The sequence below is a fragment of the Nilaparvata lugens genome, chromosome 5, assembly GCF_014356525.2.
Source record: "Nilaparvata lugens isolate BPH chromosome 5, ASM1435652v1, whole genome shotgun sequence".
In the NCBI taxonomy this organism is placed as follows: domain Eukaryota; kingdom Metazoa; phylum Arthropoda; class Insecta; order Hemiptera; family Delphacidae; genus Nilaparvata; species Nilaparvata lugens.
Window position 1 is genome coordinate 16,877,437 of NC_052508.1, and position 25,626 is coordinate 16,903,062.

General features: G+C 34.7%; 1 protein-coding gene across 1 annotated transcript in view; it reads right to left on the minus strand.

The window, feature by feature from the left end:
* The window catches only part of LOC111053776 (nesprin-1-like), a 189,600-nt gene that overhangs the window by 74,737 nt on the left and 89,237 nt on the right, over positions 1–25,626 (minus strand). Inside the window, exons 52-68 of the mRNA XM_039429393.1 lie at positions 25,331–25,491; positions 23,595–23,757; positions 22,685–22,828; positions 20,606–20,773; positions 18,769–18,939; positions 17,582–17,737; positions 16,642–16,794; positions 14,512–14,833; positions 13,442–13,617; positions 13,005–13,136; positions 11,117–11,308; positions 9,267–9,551; positions 7,058–7,438; positions 5,557–5,841; positions 3,396–3,689; positions 2,188–2,415; positions 412–615 (exon numbers count right to left, since the gene is read on the minus strand). Of these exons, the coding sequence (XP_039285327.1) occupies positions 412–615; positions 2,188–2,415; positions 3,396–3,689; positions 5,557–5,841; positions 7,058–7,438; positions 9,267–9,551; positions 11,117–11,308; positions 13,005–13,136; positions 13,442–13,617; positions 14,512–14,833; positions 16,642–16,794; positions 17,582–17,737; positions 18,769–18,939; positions 20,606–20,773; positions 22,685–22,828; positions 23,595–23,757; positions 25,331–25,491 (3,615 nt within the window). The remainder of the gene's footprint in view (positions 1–411; positions 616–2,187; positions 2,416–3,395; positions 3,690–5,556; positions 5,842–7,057; positions 7,439–9,266; positions 9,552–11,116; positions 11,309–13,004; positions 13,137–13,441; positions 13,618–14,511; positions 14,834–16,641; positions 16,795–17,581; positions 17,738–18,768; positions 18,940–20,605; positions 20,774–22,684; positions 22,829–23,594; positions 23,758–25,330; positions 25,492–25,626) is intronic.

Genomic DNA, 25,626 nt, shown 5'->3' on the forward strand with positions numbered 1-25,626 from the left:
TGAATGTATGATCTGAAACTTGACAACTCGAGTTCCAATATGATATTACATATAATGTATGACAGATTATCTGTCTATAATATAATAAAGGAAAGAAACTGGCTTATACATGTACGGGATAGGAAATTCACGAATGACGCATCATCACATCTAAACTACTGGACTGATCAACTTGAAATTTTGAATATTGATTCTTAATTCACCAAGGATGGTTATAGGCCTATTCTTAATTCTCCTAGATTTCAGTAGTTCAAGTTTTCAGTTTGTCAAGTTGTTAATTAGACCCTTGCAAAGCACGGTTTACCTGTGCTAAATCTTATTTCTGTTATAAATTAAATAAAAGTATCGATACGATACATCAGCACAAAAATTTAGAATCAGAATAATTCAAGAATCTCTTTTTCAACTCACCAGCTCATTCTGATTATTAATTTCACGCAACAAAGATCGCAGCTTTTCTAGAGTGGCCTTCTTCTCACTGAGATCATTGAGAAGCTGGGCATCGCTCTGGTTGACCTTGGCTTCGATTTCTTCCAGCCACTCAGCTAGAAGTTTTCCTGCCTTGTGCACTTCCTCCAGTTGGGTTGCTCTAGTTGTTAGTTTTGTTCTCAGCTCCTGGAAGAAGAAAGATGATATTTATTAATAAATATCAAAATACTAGTTGACAGGATACAGTACATTCATATTACATTAGCTGAGTATTCTAACACATGAATTGAGTGATAAGTTTTCTATCCATTAATTAATTGATACAATTACAAATCATACAGCTAAAGTTTGGTTAAAAGTAACAAGCTATTTATACGACTACTGGCAGTTTCCAATAGAAATATATTCGTAGTATTGAGTTTAGAATAACTGTGAAGTCATAATATTGGGTTGGCTGCATTCGTATTTCAATTGGTTTATTTGGAGGTTTTGCAACACCCGGTAAACTAAATAACAAGGAGTAATAATTATTCAACCACTCAGTCACTCAGTGAATGTAGTTTGTTAAGTTAAACTGTGTGAACAATTAAAATTGTTTCCATATGTAAGGAAATTGACAAGCTCTAGAAGTATTGTTACTTCAAGAGTTTTCTTCATCGGTTTATTCAAGAAAAAACATGGACAGTACGAGTGTTTAAGTCTTTGAGAACCTAGCAATCAATTTTTATTGCACCTCAAGTTTTATCCAGTTGCAAATCCTAATCCATCCAATATATGTATGAGAGACCAACATTACTAATAGTTCTGTGAACAGCAGACCTCGCGCTCAGTAAGTTACATTGACCTGTTGTTATGTTTTCTCAAAAATTAATAAATAATTTATCAATTTAAAATGTCTAGAAAAAATCCTGAATAAACATAGAGCTTTCTGTCCTATCGTACCGTGACGTGTCGTCCCGGAATGTGAGTGTGAGTGCTGTTATCAGGTCTGGCTGCCGTCGATACGCCAATCCAATCAACCCATCAGAGAACATTCTTTGTTGTCGTGTTGGCGAAAAATCGGTGTGTTGAAATTAACAAAATAAACTACCATTATGCTGATTTCCTAGAAACTTCATTTCGCACTTTTCATGATTTTAGAAATCAATTTCTTTTCAATAATATTTGTTGCAATTTCAATCATCAGATTAAAAAAGAAAAATGTAAAAAAAATGTTTTCTATCAATAACTCCAAACTCTACTAATATACTAATCTCAGACAACTAACGTTGATGGAAAGATACATTTTCAAGATTTTCGATGTTTTTGAACGGGTAGTATTATAGTCCACTAGGCAGCTGATTTATGATGAATAATTCTATAGTCTGATTTTTACGGTAATATTGGCGTATGAAGGAGGCTCTTTTTTCCTTTTATATTATCCTTGAAATGCAAAATTTCCAAAAACCTTGTATATACGTCGACGCGCAATTTAAAAAGGAGCATACCTGTCAAATTTCATAAAAATCTATTACCGCGTTTCGCCGTAAATGCGCAACATTTAAACATAAAGAGAAATGCCAAACCGTCCACTTGAATCTTGGACCTCACTTCGCTCGGTCAATAATACAAGTATTTTATGGTTTTCCCTATTTCCTTTTTTCTTCATAAGCATAGATTTTCAAAAGAATATTACTAGCATTTTACTACTTCTTCCTAAGCTAATTTGGTAAAACTTATTCGAATGAAAACTTGTCAAATACATTTTTGACAATTTACCTGAACATCTGAAACAAGTCTCTCCAGTTCCTGTTGCAATGTATCGGTGTCCTCCTGTATTTTGGCAGCTCCATTCACCTCAGTGTTCAAGATGACTCGTTCTTTGAGCTCCATGGCGTATCGGAGTCGATTCTGGCCCTGCTCCAGTGTTTGCCTGATTGCTTTCACGGTTTGCAGTCGGTTATTCACTTCTGACAGTGTATTTGGCAGCTCTTGGCACTCATTTACCTGATAAAGACAACACAAATTTGATACTTTTTTGTATTAAATTCAATTCGTTTATTCCCAATTGGCATACAATACATGTACATATTCATATTTGATATTCAACAAAATAAGAAACACATTTTACAAAAACAGTACAAAGAACATATTGATTGAGTGGGATTCCCCCAGTAAGACTATGCGTCATTATTCATTCATTAGCAACAATCGAAAGATGTGTACCATAGTTGATAAAATACTTCTCAAAATTCTTAATTTTCCAAACCCAAAGATTTCACTCAGTGAAAAAGTGAACTTTCTAAAATCAAGTTGTCTAATACAGTACTCAAGAATCAAGCTAGTTTCAATTCATATATTGTATTATTGATTAATAAAATGTATTAGAATCATTAAGCACGAAACATTCAATTAATGAGAGGATTCAAATAGAGTTAAATTCATGGGGTTAAATTCTCCTTAATAGCTTAATATTTTTCTTATCAAGTTATAATCCTCTAAACTATTCATGTCTTTTTATATTTAATCCATCTGAATTCAAACTGTCAAGTTGTATGATGATTTTTGGACTGGAATGTGCGTCAAGAACAGAGAAGAGAAACTATTGCTAATATGATGTGTGAAGCACGAGGGAGTTCCTCAGATCTGCTAGTTCTCAAATTGTCTAATGTATAAATTTAGATGAGCATAAACTAAAATGTTCTGTAAAATTATGTTTTGAAGGTAGAAGGGAAGGTTAGGGAGTTCAGGTTTTGGTTTTTAAATTGCAGTATGTTAATATTGTTAGAAATGTTTTGATAATTTTAGATAAGAAACACAAATAACGGAAAGTTGAAACACATGCTATACTCATTACTATGATACTGTATCAACAAAGCAACAGGAACCAGACAAAACTGTAATTTCGCACATCTGAGATCCTCCCGATCAGTTGATCCTTGCACATTTGAGATAATTATAGCACATACGAATGACACACATCTCACCTTATCCCTGGTGCGGTCGACCCAATCCTGGCACTCCTGGTAGAGCGTCCAGTGCTGTTGGTGCTCCTGGTAGTGCAGTTCGAGCCGCCGCATCACCTCCTTGGCCAATGAGAGCAGCGCGTTGTATTTGGTGGTCATCTGCGTGACGGCGTTCGAGATCCGCGTGTCGGCGCACGTCTCCAACAGCGCCTGCGCCTTCATGTTCAGCCGATCCAACTCCTTCTGCCAGTCGAACAGCGTCTGCAGGTGCACCTGGAACTGTTCCAGAACGTTCTTCTTCTCCTCCAGACTGTCCTGTAATACAAAACAGAAACATGAATACAAAATATAAAAACTCAAACAATGATTGATTTGAATTCACTATTACTTAATATTTAATTAATTTTGCATGTATTTTATAAATTTTCATGATTTGTGGGAAAAACACTATTTTATACTAGTAGGTAACCCATGCTCCGCAAGGGACTAATTAAAAACTTGACCTACTGAAATCATAAATAATTTAAAATATGCCTAAAATCATCGTCGGTTGATTAAGAATATAATATGCAAAATTTCAAGTTAATCAGTCCAGTACTTCAGACGTGATGATTGATGCGTCATTCGTAAATTCCCTATCCCTTACGTGTAGAAGCCAGTTCTTTCCGTTATTATAGTACAGATTTGATGTTTACTTTATTCATTCGTATTTGAAAATGGCTCTCATGAGTTGGAACACGTTATACAGCACTAATAAAATATAAAAGGGAACTGGATGATATTTCTAATTCATTTCAATAACAGTAGTAGCCGTATAAGGAAGAAGTGAACATAAATACACGTTATTGTAATGAATCAAGAAAAACAATACTATTGAGAAGGCAACAGTCCACAAATTGTTCAGGGATCCAAGAGACGATGTAAATAGTGAAGTTGTGTTTCTTTTCTGGCTCAAAATTTTGCAAAATTACTCTAAAATTTCCAATTTGTAGAGATTTGAGTGAAATATTTTTGTTTTTAATCAGTTTTTTAATGTCAAAATTCAAAATTTTTAGTTTAGTCGTTAGTTTTGAAGTGGAAATTGGACTTTTTGAAGTGAAAGTGGAATCTTAACCTTATTCTTTTTTGAAACTTTTATTTGTAAAAATTTGGTAGAGGACAGTTTTGGGCTATGCCTGTTGTCTTCTCCCAATCATATTATAATTATGATCTGTAATTGCCAATGGAATAAATAAATAAATAAACAAACTTGCACGTGTGAAATTAAACCTTGGAGCATCAAGACAGATTCACAGTGCTAAAAGAGTAGGAGATAAAATTTATCATTTAATAATGAACTGAATCGATCTACCTACTTTATCTATCTGCCTTGGAACTGGATAACCACAGTACGTGATTAAAAGTTAATAGAGACATTGTGAACTAGTGTTCAAGAGTCAAGTAATTGACAGCGGATATGAGCCATATCTTTACACGCACACAAGCTTAAACTTTATTATTTTTGTTTCTCCTTCCGTTGCTTTGCCTTAAGAGAAAAAGGGTCACTAAGGTTTTTTTCTGGAACAATATTCTTTAACTGTCTTTCTAAATAAATGATCCTGAATAAGCTTCCAGAAATAGAATAGAATTGTGGTTCCCAGTCCCAGGCCACTAGAACTCAAAAATGTAAACAATATTCTTCAACTGTCTTAATTAATAAATTATTGTAGATACTCTTCCAGAGATAAAATTTATGATCGGTTCTCAGGTCAACTTGTAGTGAAGAATTCAAAAAATATTATTCAACTGTCTTAATGAATAAATTACTTCAGATAATCTTCAGAAGTAATATTTATGTGTGGCACGTTAAATTGTCGGTCCCGGCTGAAGAATGACAGTCGTAAGGCCCATTGCCGGCTTAAATTATATATTCAGGCGGTGGGACCTTCCCGCAAGGGACCCCCCACCAACAAAAGCCATACGAATTTACTTTTACTATGTGTGGTTCCCAGGCTAGCTTGTGGTAAAACAACATTAATCAATCACTTGATACTAAAGTACCTGACTGGTATGTTTATAAAATCATCTACATAAACTTCCAGAAATAAATCTGGTTTTCAGATCAACTCATGTTAACCAAGGAAATCGTTACTATTGCAACGTTTTTGTTCATAATCTCTAAAGATGAATGTGAAAAACTGACCTGTAGTCGGTTGTAAGACTGGACCAGAGTTTCAGTTTGAGTCAGCCATTCAGTGGCGTCTCTATGCTGTTCTTCATACTCGGTCCAGCGCACTGTTCCTTCCTCTAGCAGAGTTTTGGTTCGTCCGAGGGACTCGACGTAAGTGTCGAAGTCCTCTTGCAGCAGAGCCACCTCTTCTTCAATGACCTCCTTGTCTTCAGGGTCGGCTATGGCACAGGCCACTTCTCCCTGTTGCAGGGCCTTCTCTAACTTGGCTTGACCGTCACTCAGCTCATTTTGTAGAACCTGAAATTGAAATCAAATTAATTTCATTTTCCACAGAAATATACAAAGTTTCAATACAGTAAGAATTAATATGATTCAAGATGAACACTGCAAACATAAATATTGGAAAAATTTACTTTTAACTTACAAGTGTTTAATTTTCAAGATCAAATAAATTTTATTATTTCTTGTGAAAACCAAAAACGTTTCAAAGTAGGAAGGGTTGATATGATTCAAGATAAACACTGTCAACGTGTAAACCTAATTATTGGAAAATTGCATTTTCAACTTTCAAGTGTTCAATTTTCAAGTCTAAGCCCTCCTGGTTATAGTTGACGATTCAATTCCAACCAATTCATTGTCTTGCTACAAAGATATAAATAGATCGAAATTACTGAGATATTGCATTTATTAAAATGGTAATGGATTAATAATTATTATTAAAAGAAAATCCAAATTAAATGCTGTAAATCACCCCGAATACTTCAGCTGCTACAAATATTGACAACAGAGTAAACAGCTAGATGGAGCTAGCTCTAGCGGGATAATGTATAATTGAATAAGAATGGTGTTATACTTCGTACCTATATTTTCTTAATGACTGTTTATAGTAGATCAATAACGTGTCACTTTCAAGGAAAATATGTGGTCTTCAAGTAACTCTACTCTTAAGATTTTCGAGAAAATGAGCCATGTAGACTTACAAACATAAATATTGAAAAAAAATATTTTTAACTTACAAGTGTTTAATTTTCTTCTGACTTGCTCAGAACATGGACCTTAAGATAACTTGTAGCTAGTGGTAGAGGCTCAAAATATTTTCTCTCATTCGAAATTATTGAGCTTTCAAGTGTTTTTTGGCTTTCTAAAACCATTAATAAATCATAAATTGTTCTTTGTCTCTTGTTTGCTTTATAGCCCAGGGTGGTCTTTGCCATGCTCTACCACTCTCCTCTTCAATCCCTGTCAGCAGTCTTGGACTGCCATCCACTCACCTCTAATCCTGCCAAGTCCTTTAAAATTGTTATTACTCGTCAATTATTCTCAAGGAGTATTCTCACACAAGGAATGTAGAATGCGTGACATACACACAACCTTTGGGACTACATTGCCATTAACATTTGGAAGAGGAATAGTACAATCTAAGTTTAGTTTTCCTCTTTCAGATTATGATATCTATAGATAATTGTATTGATAAGAAATTGATTGATGTTATCAAGTGAATTGAGATACGAACCTTCAACTGGGACAACTTGTTGCTGAGAGATTCCTTATCACCGGTCGGCTCCGAGCATTTGCCCAGCTTCTCCTTGGCGGCCCGCAGCCATTGGCCAAACTCGTTGCCGGTGTCAATGAACGCCTGATGCTGTTCAACGGTCTCCTTCTGCTTGGCATACAGCTCCTTGGCCTGCTTGCTGAGTGTCTCGTATTTGTTGGAGATCTCCGAGGCGGGCGCCGCCTGCAGGAGGTCTTCGGCCTTGGAGGTGACCGACTGGATCATCGGCTCGAATGACACGATGTCCTGGACTATGCTGTTGGTCTGACGCAGCGTCGCCTTGCGCTCGCCGATGCTCAGAGAGCTCAGGCCTGACGCTTGGCCTTTCTTTGCTTTCGAAACCTGCAGGAAAAGATGAGAGTTGTTAATATATTCAACTAGATTTTGAATTAAAATACAAATACTTCCTGTTTGAAACTTATTCAACATGAATTTCAAGATGGGTATAAGACATTGAATTCAAGAGAAATCTTACCACTATTTTTATAAAAGTGTACTTTTCATTTTAATTCTACTCTAAATATTATGAAATCAAGTTTAATTCAATTACATCATATTTGCAATCATACACAGCAAAATGATTAATTGATCATTGAATATAGTTATGTTTGCAAAAGTGAATCATGTTTGCAAACATGAGTAAAATACATCCAGAACCACAACTCAAATTAACTTAATTGAGTACAGCATTGGGCATAATATTATTATTCTAATTTTGAAGCATTGAATTTTCTAAAATAATGAACTTCATGAATTAACACCAAATGTTAGTATATTCTCACACATACATAATAATTAAAACGAAATCTCCTTCCTATCTGTCTGAGAGCTTCAAGTTTCTGTCTGAGGTCAGTGTGCGAGCAACTCGTCGTGGGGACTCACTGCTGTCTTTTCCTATATACAGGACAGCAACTTTCGAAAAGCCGTTTACCATCACGGCATGCAGACATTGGAACAATCTTCCCGATGAGATTAGGAGTATTGAAGGACGTGCTCGCTTTGGGGTGGGTCAGGCGGCTGTTATTGGCGGGTCTGCGGGGGTAGTGCGATGGTGGCTAGTTGCGATGCAATTTGTGGGCTGTGTGAATGTTGTATGAATTAATTTTTGCTGAATTTTCTTTGTATCAACGTTCTTCCTATATTATTGACTTTAATTTATTTATTATTATTTTTTAGTTGTTTTGTAATTTATTGATTTACTTAATTTACTTTTTCATCAGATAAAAAAGGTTGATTTTTATTTACAATTTCATGCATTATTCTCAGTTTCATATAGTTCTTTTGTATTATTTCTTATTGTAATGTATTATTATTTGCCTGTAAGGTTGAGTGGTAGAAAGGACTTTCTAGTCCTAACTCCGCCTAATAAAGAGTATTTTCATTTCATTTCATACATCTAGCTCTAATCATCAAATTTGATTTTATCCAACTAAATCAACAGGGCACAGATATTTTTGTTAAGTATTATGACAAGAGTTCAAATACTTTTGGAATCCATTAAATAAAAAGTGATAAAATTTGTTGAATAGGAATTGATATTGAGGAATTTCTCCTCAGAAACAGTTTCATTTTTGTCAGAACCACTTTCATTGAACCACCATATTTCTTGACATCATCATCAGAATTTTCAATATTTAAGTTACAACTAATTTTTCATGGTGGAAGACATCTGAATTTTATATAAAATTTTATTACTGAAGAAAAGTGCTCTTACTGATGACTTTTATGTTACAAATAATGTAAACAATAAAATTGATTTGATTCAATTTTATTTGAATCTGCAAATGTGTTGGTTTAATCTTCCCCAAAACTCCAATATACGAGTATATGGATAATATTTTGATGTAGTGATCAAAAGATACTAATTAAATCCAATGGATCAAGGACAATATATTGCCCAGGCAAGATATTTATCTCGGGCCACTCCCGTGTTCCGGATGGAAACGTTAAGCCGTCGGTCCCGGCAGCCTAAAAAGCAGTCGTTAGGTCATGTCAGAGGCCCTGAAATTGATCAGTTGCAACCTGAAAACTCTGACACCAGACATGAGCCAGCAAGGTCACTCAATATTATTATTATTATTATTATTATATTATTATTATTATTATTATTATTATTATTATTAAGGACAATATTTTGATGTAGTGTTCAATAGATAATTCCATCAAATACCTTCTGCTCGCAGACTTGTTGCAGCTTGGCCTCACGGTCGGTGATCCACTGCTGCAGCTGCGAATAGGAGGACGAATAATCGGCCCACTGCAGGAGACTCGTCTCCAGATGCACCTTGGCAGTCGATATCTTCTTCACCAGTCGCTCCCACTCGTTCTGGATGTCCTTCAGTGCCGCGTTGATGGTGTCGCGACCGTCGCTCCTCGTGTTCCGCAGCACCTTCTCGCCGCAGTTCACTGTCGTGTGGATCAGCGCTTGGCCTTCTTCTCTACTGCGCAGTAGGTCCTACAAAAAAACGAATCAAACTGAGTACTAGCGATATTGATTCTTTATTTATTCATACAATGAGTACATTATCAAAATGATAGGGGGAGAAAAATAAGGTAACCTTGTGCTATTCCTTTCCCAAATTTAGATAAGGTTACACATAGTCCGAAATAGGTTAAGTCTTGTAGATGTTCACTTCAAAATATTTTCAGTCCTTAATTATTTAAGACTAGTAGGAGATAGTATATCTCCTCAGTTATAAGAGCATATGGGTGTCTCGAGAGGAAATACTTCCAAGCAAATCATAATATAATATGGAAACTGATTCAAGTGAGCTCGGAAGTTTATTCACATCTTTTTACTCAAAGTTCTGAAAACTTGATAGGTTCAGCTTGCAAATCAGGCACCCATTCTAATAGTTTTCGTTCACCCTACCTATTATGTCTAATGCAGATTGAATTATTTCTTTTGACTCTCCTCCACTGTTTTCAATAGAACAGCTGATAGAATATCAGCGGCATTTTGAGCAAGTTCTCCAAACCGGGAGGTTCACTAGTAGCCTATGGTATGAAAAGTATGAACTGTTGTAAGAGTTTCACCCCAATCTTTGGGACTTACATTGTTATTCATAGGATGATACTCATAAAAGTTCTAGGGACGATTGAAATAATTATTTTGATGATGATGATGATGATGAGAGATGGAAGGACCAACAGTTTTAAGTAGGCTCTGAACTATCACTCAAGTGATTTTGAATCGTATCACTGTCTGTTGGTGGAGCTGGCTTCATGTAGCCATCCATCCATCGCAAGAACTGAGGTCACAGTGCTTATCAACGCTGAACAATAATATTAGAAACCGTTCTGACTGCCAGCATATCCAGTTCCTGTTGCGGCGTTATTGTTACTTACATTAGAATAGACAATTGCAAAAGCCATTGTTTCACAGGTATATCGATTCCACACACCATTATTTGAAATCTTCAAATAAATCATTGGAAAATGATAATATATTTTTTCAGTAAAAAATGAACACTTGTAAACTTTATTATTTCACAGACATTGCTGAAACCTACGAAGCATCTGAAATATGTTTTTTATTTATCAACTATTTCAGTGCAGTTCAGAAGAGACACCTGCAAACTTTGTTTTATACCAATAAAATTGGAAAGATGTGATCGCTGATGAGCTATTAATAAGATAGTCAATATTCATGCGCCTGCTACTAAATTTGGAAGGCTGATCACTTGAAAAGCCGACTCCTCTAGAGAGCATTTATGAGTCTAAAGCTGCGTACACATATTCGTGCTTCCAACCCGCACCGAGCACGCTCCTCCCTCGTACCGCCCACGTACCGCCTTCGTACCACCATCGAACCACAGTCGGACCGCCCACGCACCCATCATGAACGTTACGGAAGATGTTAGCTCTTCTCGCGTTCCCCGGTCGAACTACTCTTGCTCGCCGGTCGATCATCAATCGCTCTGCTGGAGTGACGTTCGGTTGCGGAGCAGAGCGAGAGTCTGTACGCACCTTAAGAATCAACTTTAGAAAAACCTACAAATAAATTCGATAAACATTCACCTGAATCTGTTGCAGTCTGGATTCCAACGTCTCTCGACTGCTATTGGATGACGCCTGACTGCATTGTCTGATCACTTCTTTGGCGTTCTCAATCCACGCCCTGGCTTTGGTCAGATTGTCCTCGTATTGCTTGTGCTGCTCCATGTTGGTCTCCACCTTCTTCAGCACGTCTTTTGCCAAATTAACTTGCACCTGAAAGAAATGATCAACAACCTTTCAGAGAAGTTTATGTTTCAAACATAGAACACATAATAAATTGAAGTATAATAAAATTTACATTCTCTTCATTAGAAATATTTTCAAGTTTAAAGAATATATGAGAAGTTCTTCAAATATCAGAATATTCCAAAAACTTGTCATTACGTTTACTTGCATCTGAAAAGAGATTATCAACAACCTTTCAGAGAAGTTTATGTTTCAAACATAAAACACATAATAAATTGAAGTATTCCAAATCTAGACAATCACTAGTTTACATTCTGTTTATTAGAAATATTTTCAAGTTTGAAGAATATATGAGAAGTTCTTCAAATATCAGAATATACCAAAAACTTGTCATTACGTTAACTTGCATCTAAAAAAAGATTATCAACAACCTTTCAGAGAAGTTTATGTTTCAAACATAGATCACATAATAAATTGAAGTATTCCAAATCTAGACAATCATTAGTTTACATCCTTTATAAATATTTTCAAGTTTGAAGAATATATGAAAAGTTCTTCGAATATCAGGATATTCAAAAAACTTGTCATTACGTTTACGAGTCCCTAGTTGAGAGAATTCTATGTTTTCCATCATTCAATTCTGAAATATCAATAATAATCAATACTGAGCTCAGGATCATGAATAATAATCAAAACGGGTAGACGTTTATTTAATAAATTTCCCCTCAAGTTTAGAGACATGGAAACTATAGAGTTCAAAAAACTATGTTCAAAAACTCTGTTCAAACCCCTTTTATGATGTTGAAGAGATTTTTCAGCTGTCTGAATCCAGCATAGAACTATAATGCTTCACAACCATTGAAACCATATAACTTATTGATATGTACTCTGTTATGTATGTGTTTTAGACCCGGTTTCCGAGCTCGGGATTTAGGTAAGTTCTAGACTTTAAACAGATGGAGTCAGAAAATTGACTTTCCGAAACGGGGCGTAGTCGCAGTGACAGTTAGGCGGGATGCACACCGGAGAAACGCGTTTCGTGAAAAAAAGTTTCAGGAAACGTGAAACGAAAGTTGCTCGCAATCGACTGATAAGACTAAGCAGGGAACGTTTCTTTTGTATGCATGCGCGAGTGAAACGGATTGCATGAAACAAGTTTCATGAAAGAGGGCTTCACGAAATGCGTTTCTCCGGTGTGCATCCCGCCTAACAGCAAAATAAATCTACATTTTCTCAATTCTCTATACTGTAATTGGAAACGTTTTTCCTTGACGAAATGAAACATTCATAAATAATTCAAAATAGCTGAAACTCTACACTATTTTCTCTTTATTTTACTTTGTGTTCATTTTTTTAGTTTTTCAAAATTTAATTCAAACGTGACTATGACAATGACTGCAACTACGCCCCGTTTCGGAAAGCCAATTTTCTGACTCCATCTGTTTAAAGTCTAGAACTTAGCTAAATGCCGATCTCGGAAACCGACGCTTTGTATTTTGAAGTGGTCTTATGCATCTATAGATGTTTCATGGATCGAGAAATTTATCTATCTATCTATCTATCTACGAGTATCTAACTCTCGTATCTATCTAACCAACACTTCAATAACATATTCTCTGATCCTCAGACTCATGATAGATTTCAACTCTATGAAGAATCTGCTGTAGTATAGTTAAATAGTGTAGTTTCACGTGAAATAGTTGGGATTGGCTTAGTAAATTACCTGATATCTAGAGTTCAAATGTCGCAGTTGGTTACTGACATAAGTGTCCAAATGGGAAGACAGCAGAGAGGAAGCAGTCTGGTTGAATCTTGTGATCTGACCTTCTCCTTTCTCTAGCTGATCAAGAACATCCTGCAAATGAAAACGAGAAAGCAATAATATTTAGAATATAAAAACAACACAATAATAGTGAAGTTATTCCATTTGTGTTGTAGAGTGATTTTATCAATGTGATTTCAACATAACATTTGAAACGTCACACATTCCTATCGAGATTTATTAAAGTGATGTTTCAGACTACGAATGTAAACATCTTAGATCAAGAAGTTGGATGAAAATGAGAATAAATTGTTTTCTCATGTGCTAGTTTGATCGAGTGAATACATTGTAACAAAATATTTGTTTATCGTACAGTAGTATTGGAGCAAAGTACTCACTCGCACATCGGAAACTTGTTTAGTTTTCTCTTGCACGGTCGACAGAAGAGCGGTTTTCTGTGCCTTGACAAGAATGTCCATCTGCTGCAGCCAGTCTGAAAGACGCTCATACTCTTCCTTGTATTCGCGCCATTGGAATACCATAGCTTCCAGCTGATCCTTCTGCTCTTGGATTTCTGTAAAACATACAATATATTTTAACACAGTTAACAATAACTATGTGCATATGAGGAGTTTCTCTAAGGAAAAAGTTTTTCCCAATCATTACTTTCCATGAGCGCCAAAAGTTGAAATTTTTGGGACAGAACATTTCAAATTCGGTAAGAGATAAATCCATGAGATTTAGAGGATAAATTCTTCATGGAATTAACTCAACTGAAAGTGATTTTTGGTCATTTCTAGTAGATTGAATAACTTTCTTTAAAAATTGATATTTTCAGAAAATATTTCTTCTATTCAATGAACAATATCATGGAGATATTATTCATCCACTAAATCTCATGGATTTATCTCCTACCGAGTTTGAAATGTTCTGACCCAAAAATTTAAACTTTGTTCGCTCATATCTCAAAAAGTAATGATCGGAAAAAAATGTTTTCCTGAGAAAACTTGTTCATTTTGATAGCTTGATAATATACAAAACGAAAAACTTTGGAAAATTTTACCAGTAGAAAGTTTATATTTAGCCTTTCCACAGCCTTAACTCAACAGCTTTGTTGTGACTTATGTTGGAAATACTGATTTGGGTACCCTAGTATTCAAGTGGACCACGTTTTAATAATTACTATTTATTAATTACAGCTAATTTATTACTATTTGCCACTTTTGTTGTACTAATTATTCTGACTGTTTGTTACAATATTCGACGTTTGTTACAACATTTTGTGTTTTATGACAATAAAGGATTATTGATTGATTGATTGATAAGTGTAAAAACGAACATTAGTGTGCAACATCACTACCACTGATTGTACACATCATATAAGAACGTCCATTGTGGGGAACATATTTTTCTCTACTTTAGCCTGAAAGCGGATAAACTTTTCTTTAATATTTTTAAGCCTCCTCACCTCTGAACAAGTTGTGGAAGCTTTCGGCCATGGCGCGCACTTCGTTGGCAATGGCCTCCTGGCCTTGGGGCGAGGTGCTGGCCAGTGTGACCTGCGCAGTGGTGTTGTGATGGTCGACCAGCAGCTCTCCCTGCGCCTTCTTGTTGAGCAGCGAGTCGAGTGGCGTCACCGCCGTCTCGATGGCCAGTTTGTCGCTCAGCGATCGCTGCTTCATTGATGGCACCTTCTCGCGCGCCCGCGTCAGCCACAGCATCAGCTCGTCGGAAGCCTCCTTGTAGGCGCGGTGGTCGCGTAACTGTTCTTCGCGCGACGATAGCAGGCTCTGCAAAGCAGAGATACAAATGAGAAAAAAAACATTTTTCCTCCACCTACTGTTCAAAGTACTCACTACTCACTACTAATTTACTGGAATATAATACTAAAGTAGCACTTTTTCGCTCTCGGAACTAAAAAACAGAAAAGCTCCCTAGGGAGTAAAAGTAACTCCATTTAAGGCTAAAAATAAACTTTCTACTGGTGATATTTTTCAAGGTTTTTCGATATGTCATTTCGATCATTTCGATATATCATCAAGCTATAAAAATGGAAGAGTTTTCTCGGGAAAACATTTTTTTCCGGTCATTACTTTTTGAGATAAAGAACATTTCAAATTCGGTAAGAGTTCTATTCATGAACTTCAGAGGATAAATTCTTCACGGTATTGTTGATTGAATAAAACAAAAATCTTTTGTAAATATCAGTTTTTGAGAAAGTTATTCAATTACCCAAAGATAACTCAACTTTAAGTTATTTTTGGTCATTTTTAGTATATTAAATAACTTTCTGAGAAATTGATATTTTTAGAAAATTTTTGTTTTATTCAATCAAAATTACCGTGAAGAATAATTCATCCTCTGAATCTCATGGATTTATCTCTTACCGAATTTTAAATGTTCTGTCCCAAAAATTTAAACTTTAAGCGCTCATATCTCGAAAAGTAATGATTAAAAAAAATGTTTCCTTGAGAAAACTATTTTATTTTGATAGCTTGATGATATAAGAATCGAAAAACTTTGAAAAATATCACCAGTAGAAAGTTTATTTTTAGCCTTTGCACAGCCTTAAATAACATGGGAAGCATCTCTATTATACAAAGCATTGGTGAAGCCTGCGGTGTGTTACGGATTGGAAACATGGGTGCTTACTGCTGGAGATATACAAAGACTGAGAGTTTTTGAAAGAAAGGTGGTGAGAAGAATCTTATGCCCTGTTTTTTGAGAATGGTCTCTGGAGAGGAAGAAAACATTTTGAAATAGAAGAGTTCTTAAACAATGAAGACATTGCGCGGTCGATAGAAAGCTGGCAGAATAAGATGGATGGGGCATATTATGTTGAGAATGAGAGATGAAAGAGTGGTGAAATGTATATGGAAAGAGAAAATATATAACAGAAGAAGAAAAGGTCGACCAAGAGATAGGTGGACGGATGATGTGTAACACTATCTAAGGACGCTTGGAGTTCGTAACTGGAGGAGGCAGGCCGAGGATCGAGACAGATGGAGAGGCTATGTGTGGGAGGTCAAGGGTTGTAAAGACTTGTAGAGCTGAGGAGAAAGTAAGTAAGCATCTCTATTTTAAAAACTTACATTAGAAATAGGTTGGAAGGTCTAAGCTCAGATTAGGAAGCATAATAGAGTAGTAATTGAGCAACCAAATTCAATACCTCTAGTTTGATTTTGTTTTCTGATTTCCAAATTTCTAAATAATTCAATGTTTTAGGCTATAGAATCTCGTAGTTCGAAGGTCGCAGCCAATCACTCAGAGGGTTTTTTAGGGAGAGGTTGAGGTTAGTTGAAGGGTTAGTCAGTCAATCACTTGATATTTTCTACTTTCTTTTAAATTGATACATGCCCTGAAACAAGCTCAAGAAAATGAAATCAATTTTTTGAAAGGAGGTGCTATCGCACTGTTAAAACTCTGAACTGCTCAATAATTTTGAATAAATGAAATTTAGACCTAAATATTCACGGCAAATTCAAATCAGACAGCATAATGAATGAACTTAGAATAGAGAAGCTTTATTCATGTAGAATAGCAGTTCCAATTTTCATAGAGGAACATCACCCACAATATACTTTTCCAAATACGTTACCTTGATGTTCTCAGCAAGTGCATCGAACTTGTCGAGGATTTCTTGAGCTTGAGTGGCAGCGTGGCTTTGTTGACCACTGGCCAGCATCTCGGCTGCCTTCGCCTTCAAACTGTCCACCTCAATCTTCTCACAACGTGCTTTCTCATCCAGACTCTGAAAGACACAATTTTAAAATTAAGATTCAAACACAAAAATACAAAAGTCACGCCTATCTGAATGACTTATTTTGATGATGTTCATTCAAGAAATTTCTATCAACTATTTTTAGTCTTAATTTTTCGAGTGTGATTGTTTATTAGAGAAGTTTAAAGCATATCCTACATTTTGACTATTGTTGCAATTGTAAGAGGAACAGTTTTGAGCATTATAGTGAGGTCCACGTTATAATGGCAGTGGAGAAAGATAGGAGAACAACATTGCAGATTCTCTGCCTTGCCATTGCCTTCTATAGAAGATAGCTGATACCGGTATACTTATCTGTAATTAACTGTTAATTCTTGTTAAAAACAATGAAGTATATTTTATTCGTCAAGTAAATACATTTTTCATTTAATAATGAATTTTCATAGTTGAAATTGAATATTTTGTTAATGAACTATATTTATTCATTGTTAAAAAACGATCTGGCAACGTTGCGAAGCTAGAAAAGGATAGCGCTATCTGCTTTGTCAAATAATAGCAATACCAAAGTTAATCAAATACTGTCATAATAACGCGGACATCACTATAGTATGTTGTGATTGTAATGAAGTGCGATGAATTTATACAATTGAATGAAATTTGTTTGAAAAATTCTTGAAAATAAAACAGGAAGATATTCTTTATTGTGCACTGTTCAATACCATTAATGTTATATTTATGCTACGAAATAGGCTACATCCAATGACTTCAATCGAATTTGGAAAATAAGTGTTATACATTTAAAAAATGAATCATTTACCTTGATTCTCTCCAATTGAGCTCGTTTCTCCGACAAGGTAGCCTGGAATTCAACAGTTTCGGCATAGCCGGCCTCCAAGTAGCCAACAGTTTTGTTCAGTTGATGGATTTGTTCCAAGAAGCCCGACCATCTTTGAATGGAGTCGTCAAGAATCGTCTAAAATAACACATTCATCAATCAATAGCAAGTTCAATTCGTTGTCAACAGGTAGAGTGGACATTGCTGTCCAAACTTCGGCACGTCAACGAATAAAAGAAGTCGATATTCAATAGCTGATAGATCATTACAATTTTGAGTTAATTAATCATGATATGATCGCAAAATTAAAAAGAATACCTGATAATTCACGTTTTTATCATTTGAATGCATCCTAAACACACATTTTTAAACATAAATAGGCTACCATGAGAAAATGTATTGGTCACTGCAACCAAAAATTTATCACGAAACAAATCCTATTATATTAAGCGAGCAATTTTTGTATTTTTATAAATGGTTATTTATGTTCAACGGATCTCGAAAACGGCTCTAACGATTTTCACGAAATATGGAACATAGTAGGTATATGATATAAAAATTCGATTGCACTAGGTCTTATCCTTGGGAAAACTCGCTGAACGACATTAAAAGGATAATTCATCCTTGGCTGAAACAGCTGTGGATAGTAAACAAGTGTGTGAGCGAGTGAGTATGTGAAAATATCGCACCCCTGAAATTCATAAGATGACATATAGCCAGCTGTGAAATAAACACAACCATTTTAGAGAATTGTGTTCTGTTTATCAATGAATAAAAATAACGAGCGAAGCTCGGTGCCTCGATATTGTATATTAATCACTCCGACCGAGAAATTAATTCTTTATATTTATCCATTCAATCACATTTAATATATTATTTTTGTATTTATTTATTTACAATGCAAAACACTAATGTGATAACATTGAAAGATAAAATAATAAGGTAGTCCTTGTGCTATTTTTCTTCCAAATTTATAGATGACAAAGTCTAAGATAAGGTTAGAATTTCACGTGTACAATTTTTATAAAATTTTGGTCCATAATAAACATTTAAAGTATAAATTTTGAATTTAGATGGCTTAAATTGATAAATTAATTAGAAATAACAAATGTACCTACTAAAACTCTTTATCTTCAGTGAATCTTCATTATTTGAAAATGTCCACTAACCTTGATTTCGACCATTTTAGTGGCGAGTGCGCTCCACTGTTCCTGCAGTGAAGCAAGGGCCTGGTTGATTGGCTGGTGTCCGGCTGGAGCAGTATTGGCCAACACTATCTGTGCCAAATCAACTGAGCCCTGGATCTTGCTGAATCCTTCCTCTTTGTACAAAAGTAGGTCCTGTCAACGATGGTTTGCAAATTAATGTAGAACACATACGTAAGTTCTAATGTAGAGCAGCAGGCAAGTCGGACATCTTTTTAGTTTCATTAGCTCGATTGTTTGAAGTTATTATGTATCATAGAACGTTTTCTTTCAAGTTATCCTAAATTCTTTTGCAATTCATAATAATATTCAAATATCATTCATGGATTGTTCATATTGGAGATAGAATATTGAATTATTGAGAGAGCACCATCAATAACCATCAAGGATAATGGAGTCAAAGTAATAAGAATGAAAGATGAACAAATTAAGCTAGGTTTACACTATGTAGCACAGCTATATAGTTCTGCTACAAGTTCAATAAGTGACACTGGAGATCTGCTATATAGCCGGGCTATATAGCAGTTTTAAGCCTATCTTCTCAGCTATATAGCAGAAAATGAGCTATCCAAAATTTTTGGTAAACATCAAAGAGAATCTGAGCTATATGTAGCTCTGCTACATGTCAATTTTTGTTTATAGTCAGAGCTAGATGTAGCTGCTCTGTCCTTGAAGGAAAGCTGCCACAGCTGTTTACTGTTGTTTGCAGCTGTTTAGTGCCTGCTGGGTTTCCACCAGATTATACTGAACTCATTTGTTGTCATCGTGTTAGTAGGCTACTGCGCATTGCGCCGCGCGAACGAATTTCATAATTCAAGTAGTTTCTATCATCTTCATTTAGGTCTTTCAAAAGGTTACTACCACTGTATAGTTCCCCAGCCTGAAGTGAGGGTCTTAACCAATATCTTCTTTCTCTTCTCTGTGCTGAAAATATCACAGTAGCTGCGGCGAAAGCAGCGGCTTCTGCAAGAACTACCTTCTTCTTTGGCATCTGGCTGGGAACTGAGCAGTGAATACTGGTTTATTCCAAACTATATGTAGCTCTGCTACAAGTAATGGCAACAAGGTTAATTATAGCAGAGCTACATCGAGCAGAGCTACATATAGCTCTGCTATATGTAGATTTAACGCTAATTTTATGCTAGATGTAGCCTTGCTATATGTAGATTTAACGCTAATTTTATAGCAGAGCTATATGTAGCTAGAATTTTATATAGCTCTGCTATAAAGCAGAGCTATACAGCTCTCCAGCTACATAGTGTAAACGTAGCTTTACTTCAAAATTAGGAAAATCAAAAAAATTAATAACTCTGATAAATAGGAACTGCATTCAAATCTCATCATTTTACATCAAACTATTATACTTTAAACATATTATGGAGAGTGTAGGCCTAGTATTTTGATCAGCCTTACAAAGATGACCTCTGGAATTAAATGAAAATAATTATTTGTTATAGTATTATATAGAAGAATTTTGAAAAGGCAAAAATATAAAAAAATTGATGTGTAAGAAACAATTCCTCTCTTCAGTCTCATGTTAACTTCAAATCTGTGTAGAAAATGGAAGAATTTTCTATTCTTTTCTCAATTGAATTATTCACAGTTGGTCCTGATATCAAGCAAGCTCATTGACGATGAAAATCAAAATTTGATTTTATGAGAAATCTGAGAAAATTGGGAAACTAGTCCCTTTTTACAGTTATCTAGTAGAAAGGGTTGAATTTAACAGTTGATGAAGGGGCAATTCACAATTTTGAGAAAGTAAAATTGGAGAAATCGAAAAACTGTACCAGTTATTTACCTGAATTGTCTCAAATTTGCCTTCAAGATCTTTCTGTGAAGATGCACTGAGATCTGAGCAGTACTGAAGTTTGCTTTTGATGCCTTCCAGCCACTGAGAGCACTCAGCAATAAAACTATCAAACTCCAAATGACTCTGCACATACTGCTGCCAACGGCTGTTCAGGTCCTGCAAAATTATCACAATTTGATTAGAAAATGTGGTTAAATACATTCAAAATTTGACTAATACTAATGTTTATTATGAATAAGGTGGAGTAAGTAATGTTACCTGCAAAATTATCACAATCTGATTAGAAAATGTGGTCAAATACCTTCAAAATTTGACTAATACTAATGTTTATTTTGAATAAGGTAGAGTAAGTAATGTTACCTGCAAAATTATCACAATCTGATTAGAAAATGTAGTCAAATACCTTCAAAATTTTACTAATACTAATGTTTATTATGAATAAGGTAGAGTAAGTAATGTTACCTGCAAAATTATCACAATCTGATTAGAAAATGTAGTCAAATACCTTCAAAATTTGACTAATACTAATGTTTATCATGAATAACAAGGTAGAGTAAATAATGTTACTCATTGATTGATGCGGTTGATTTACAGATACGAGCCAGTAAAGATTACAAAATTCAGTGACAGAACTGTTCTTTGGATTTTTTAATATGGTCCTGGTATATTATTTTAAACTGTTCAAATTTGACAGATGCAGATGTTTATGATATGAATGTGGGAGAAGCAATGTTACATATTATTGGATAGACAAAGATACATTTTTTTGGTCTCAAAATAGTGTGTGAATTAAGTTATCATTTTTACATAACCTCTAGACTGTGTATTCCAAATTATTAAGGTTTAGAGCAGCTTTGGGCGAATGTCTGTTGTTTTTACCTGGATTGTATTTTTATATGAATAAATAAATATTGATTGATGCAGGAGGGTTTTCAAATACTAGCAAGTACTAATAATGAAACTCAATGATAAACTGTTTGAGATATTTGTAAATTATTCCACATTACAAATCAACTTTGAAAAACAGAATGATAAAATTAAATCTCAAAAACATATTCAAATCTATGATTTGTGGAGAATTATTAGAATAAAGTTGAGTTATGAATTGAAGTTGAGAATAACTAGTAGTTCTGTGAACAGTAGACCTCACGCAGTTTCTCATCCACAAGTATCTGATGTTACCGGTTTGAAATGTTAAGAAATTCAGTTCACGTTTGAATTTGTATTCCATATGATATGATTCATCCAGTTCCGTGATAATCTTTCCTTATGATGAAAATTATTTTTTTACAATCAAAAATATTAAAATTTCTTCAGCATTTGATTATTTTTAATCACCTATCAAATTAGTTTTTTTCAAATGTGAGAATATTGATACTGATGGGCAGCCATAATAATACCATGACTGAAAAACAAAATATTGAAACCAAAGACCTTAAAGATGCATAACTCTTTAAGGACTTTGATTGAAACTATAGACCTTATAGAAATAGACACGGCTTCTCCAGAACATCTGTATAATCCACTTGTCAGCTGATTGATTATGAATAGTTCTATAGTCTGATTAATCCTATCTTCAGAGTACTTTATTATAGTGATATCAGAGTATGAAGGAATTCATTTTCATTTCATATTATCCTTAGAATGCAAAATTACAAAAAAACCTTGTGTATACATCGACGCGCAGTTGAAAAAGGAATATTCCTGCCAAATCTCACCGAATTCTATAAACGCGTTTGGCCGTAATCGCGTTACATACAGACAGACAAAAGAAAATCCGAGTTAAAACATAGACCTCACTACGTTTGGTCAATTATTTTCAACAATGTTAATAATTAGAAGCACAAATAATAATTATTTTCAACAATGATAATAAATAATACGCCAGTCCAACTAGATTAGCATATTTATATCATATGGACTCTTGCGAAAAGGGACATCATCTGCCATAATCAATCATTTCTCTTATTACTTACAACCTAGGGGCTGGCAATGAAGGCATCATCAGAAGAATAGTCGAACCAAGATATACAAATAATTTGGCAATTGTAAGAAAATGTTGATTACCTTGACTTTTGAAGAAACTTGCTGGTACTTTTGTGCCAACTCAGTGATCTGAGAGCTGCGTGTTGATGCTTTGTGCAATTGCTGAGCTCTTTCGGTCACTGAATCCATTTCCAGTTCTTTGGCACGAACTTCGCCTTGCAGTTCCTGTAAGAAAATTGAATTCAACATTATTAATTTCAACAAGTTAAATTGAATTATTTTTGAATGATATTTTTTATTGATATTTTCCACCATTTCGAATAATAATTTTCTATTCTAAGTAATCGTATTTTGTTTTTTTTTAATTTTTGACTTAAATTTTCGTTATGGCTGACCAAGAAATAAGGAGTGCCTTGGAAGAAGAAACATCAGAGTTTGAATTATCGGACAGTGATAGTGATGAAGAATATACTACTAAAGACAGTGACAGTAACTCTGAGGATAATATTGTATTAATTTTGAAATTAAAAAAAACAAAACAAGAAGAAAGAAAACATGTGACTTTTATTGAAAAAAGTATTACAAAATTAAATGAGGCCTCCAAAAACTTAAAAGTTCAAATACTGTCTTTTCAAATATGAGAGTACTGGTTTGAAAAAATAAATCCGAGCTGTAGAGGCATCATGGGTGAATCTTATTACGAGTGGGAGATGGATACAGCCTTGTCCAGTAGAACTGGACAGGAGAGCTGAGCGGAAGTGCAGACACTAAACAAATTCAAGCTTACAAGTGAATCAGCTATGTCCAGTGACACTGGCCTGGAGAGCGCAAAGGGTTAATGATTTCATAGAATAAAATTGAAACTTCAATTATAATAGCTAAGAAACATAAGTTAATTAGCCTAATACACTAGTTACTTGAGAAAAAATAAAGTTCACTAATATAAAATTTTCATCAACAACAATAATTATATTACATCAAATTCAGATACCTTGAGGATTTCAAGTTGCTGCTTTTTCTCTTCCAAAGTAGGCTTCAGATCCACAGCATGTAGTTTTGTGTCAGTCTCTCTGAGCCATACCAGACAATTGTCTTTCATCACTTCATATTCACTCCATTGCTGCAGTTTTCCCTCCAATGCTTCCATGGTCGACCTGAGAAAAGGCAGTGGAATTTTTACAATCTACAATAGAACCATATTAGTAGTTATGTAAAATTTGGAATAGCATTTTTTTTAATTTTGTTAAAATTAAAAATTAACATTTTAATTTAAAAGTATTTTTTAATTTAAAAATGATTTGTGTGTGATGATGAGTGTGTTTTGAATTGTAAATTAAGTGTGTACTTGAAGAATGTTGAAGTGACACATGACCTAGCTACATTAAATTTGGACTGTTGTATAAATATTAGAATTGGAACCGTTTTGGGCGTTTTAGCCTGTAGTACTTTTCTGTATGTTGTGTAATTCTGAATGATTGAATGAATAAATGGAAAAACATATTATTGAAGAAGCTCGATAAAATAAAAGCCAAATCAGTCATTGTTTATTAAATAATTGAAAAATTAACTGCATCGTAATACCTGTATTAACAAGAATACATTTCTTATTACTATAAATACACACCTGTATTTCTGTATTACTAAGAATAGATACCTGTTTTACTAAGAATCTCAATACCATATCCTGAATAAAAATCTGTCTCAAACAAGAAACTGAACGTTTTTGGTATAGATAAGTACAAATTGAACATCCGAGATCCTCTTCATATCCGTAGCTCCGTCCGAATTTTGTCTACCAGGATAGACAAATAGGGTAATAGTTATACTTTTCCTACAGATACCTTGAAATGTGACCATTTCTGCACTGATTGCAGGCCGCAAAGAATCACTTTTCCGCTCTAGTGCGCAAAGTATTACTTTGCGTACTCCAGATTTGCAGCATGACAATGCAAAATAGTTAGTAGGTTATATGGAGCACCAGTGCAGGAAAATCAAAATTAATTTGGTAACACTGACTGTGGTATAGTGAGGTCCACGTTATAATGGCAGTGGAGAACAGCGTTGTCTATTTATTATGTGCCTTGATTAATTATATTTCTACATTGTCAAAAACAGATTTGTCTTCGTTGTGGAGCTAGAAAAGGATAGTACTACCTACTTTGTCGAACGATAGCAACATCAAAGTTTATCAAATACTGTCATTATAACGTGGACCTCACTATAGTCATTTCAATGCTTACATAAGATAAACCCCCTTCAAGCAGTCAGATAAATTTTCAATTTAATTACTAATCATTATGATTTAATTATTATTATTCAATTTTAAATAAATTAAGGTTTTTATTAATAATAAAAATACACAGAAAAACATTTGATGGATTTCAGGGAATTTTACCCATAATCACCCACTTTCCATATTCAATGGTAACTGTAGGAAAAATTTAATGTGAGATACGTGCGCAAAGTTCGTTTGCTGCACTCAAGAGACCATTATTCCGCACTCGCCTACGCCTCGTTCGTAAACGTTTCTTTCGGTGCAGCAAACTATCACTTTGCGCACTAGTTGCACAAATAACTATTTCCTACAGTTACCTTGTGAAGTGACCATTCCTGTACCGACTACAGAAAGCAAATAACTACTTCCTTGATAAGTAGCTCTACAACGAACAAATTTCTTCATAAAACTATTTTCTAGTCCACATACACTGCTCTTAATATTGTACTTACTTGACGGCTGACACTAGGCCTTCCCATTCTTGTTGAGATGAATCAATCTGCGCTCTAATGTTGACCTGGCCCTCAGCTATTGTACCTGGCAACACCTTCTCGCCCAGAGCACGGATCCCAGCGATTCGTGGCTCTTCTTCAGGTAAACTTAGTTGAAGGTTCTGTTCAAAAGAGAAAATGATAAAATAAAATTCTTAGATTGTGGATAACAGTGCAATTCTCAATGGAAGAATGTATCATTTTCTTCAACATTTAAATACAATAATAGCAATAATGCATTGATTGTATACAGCATT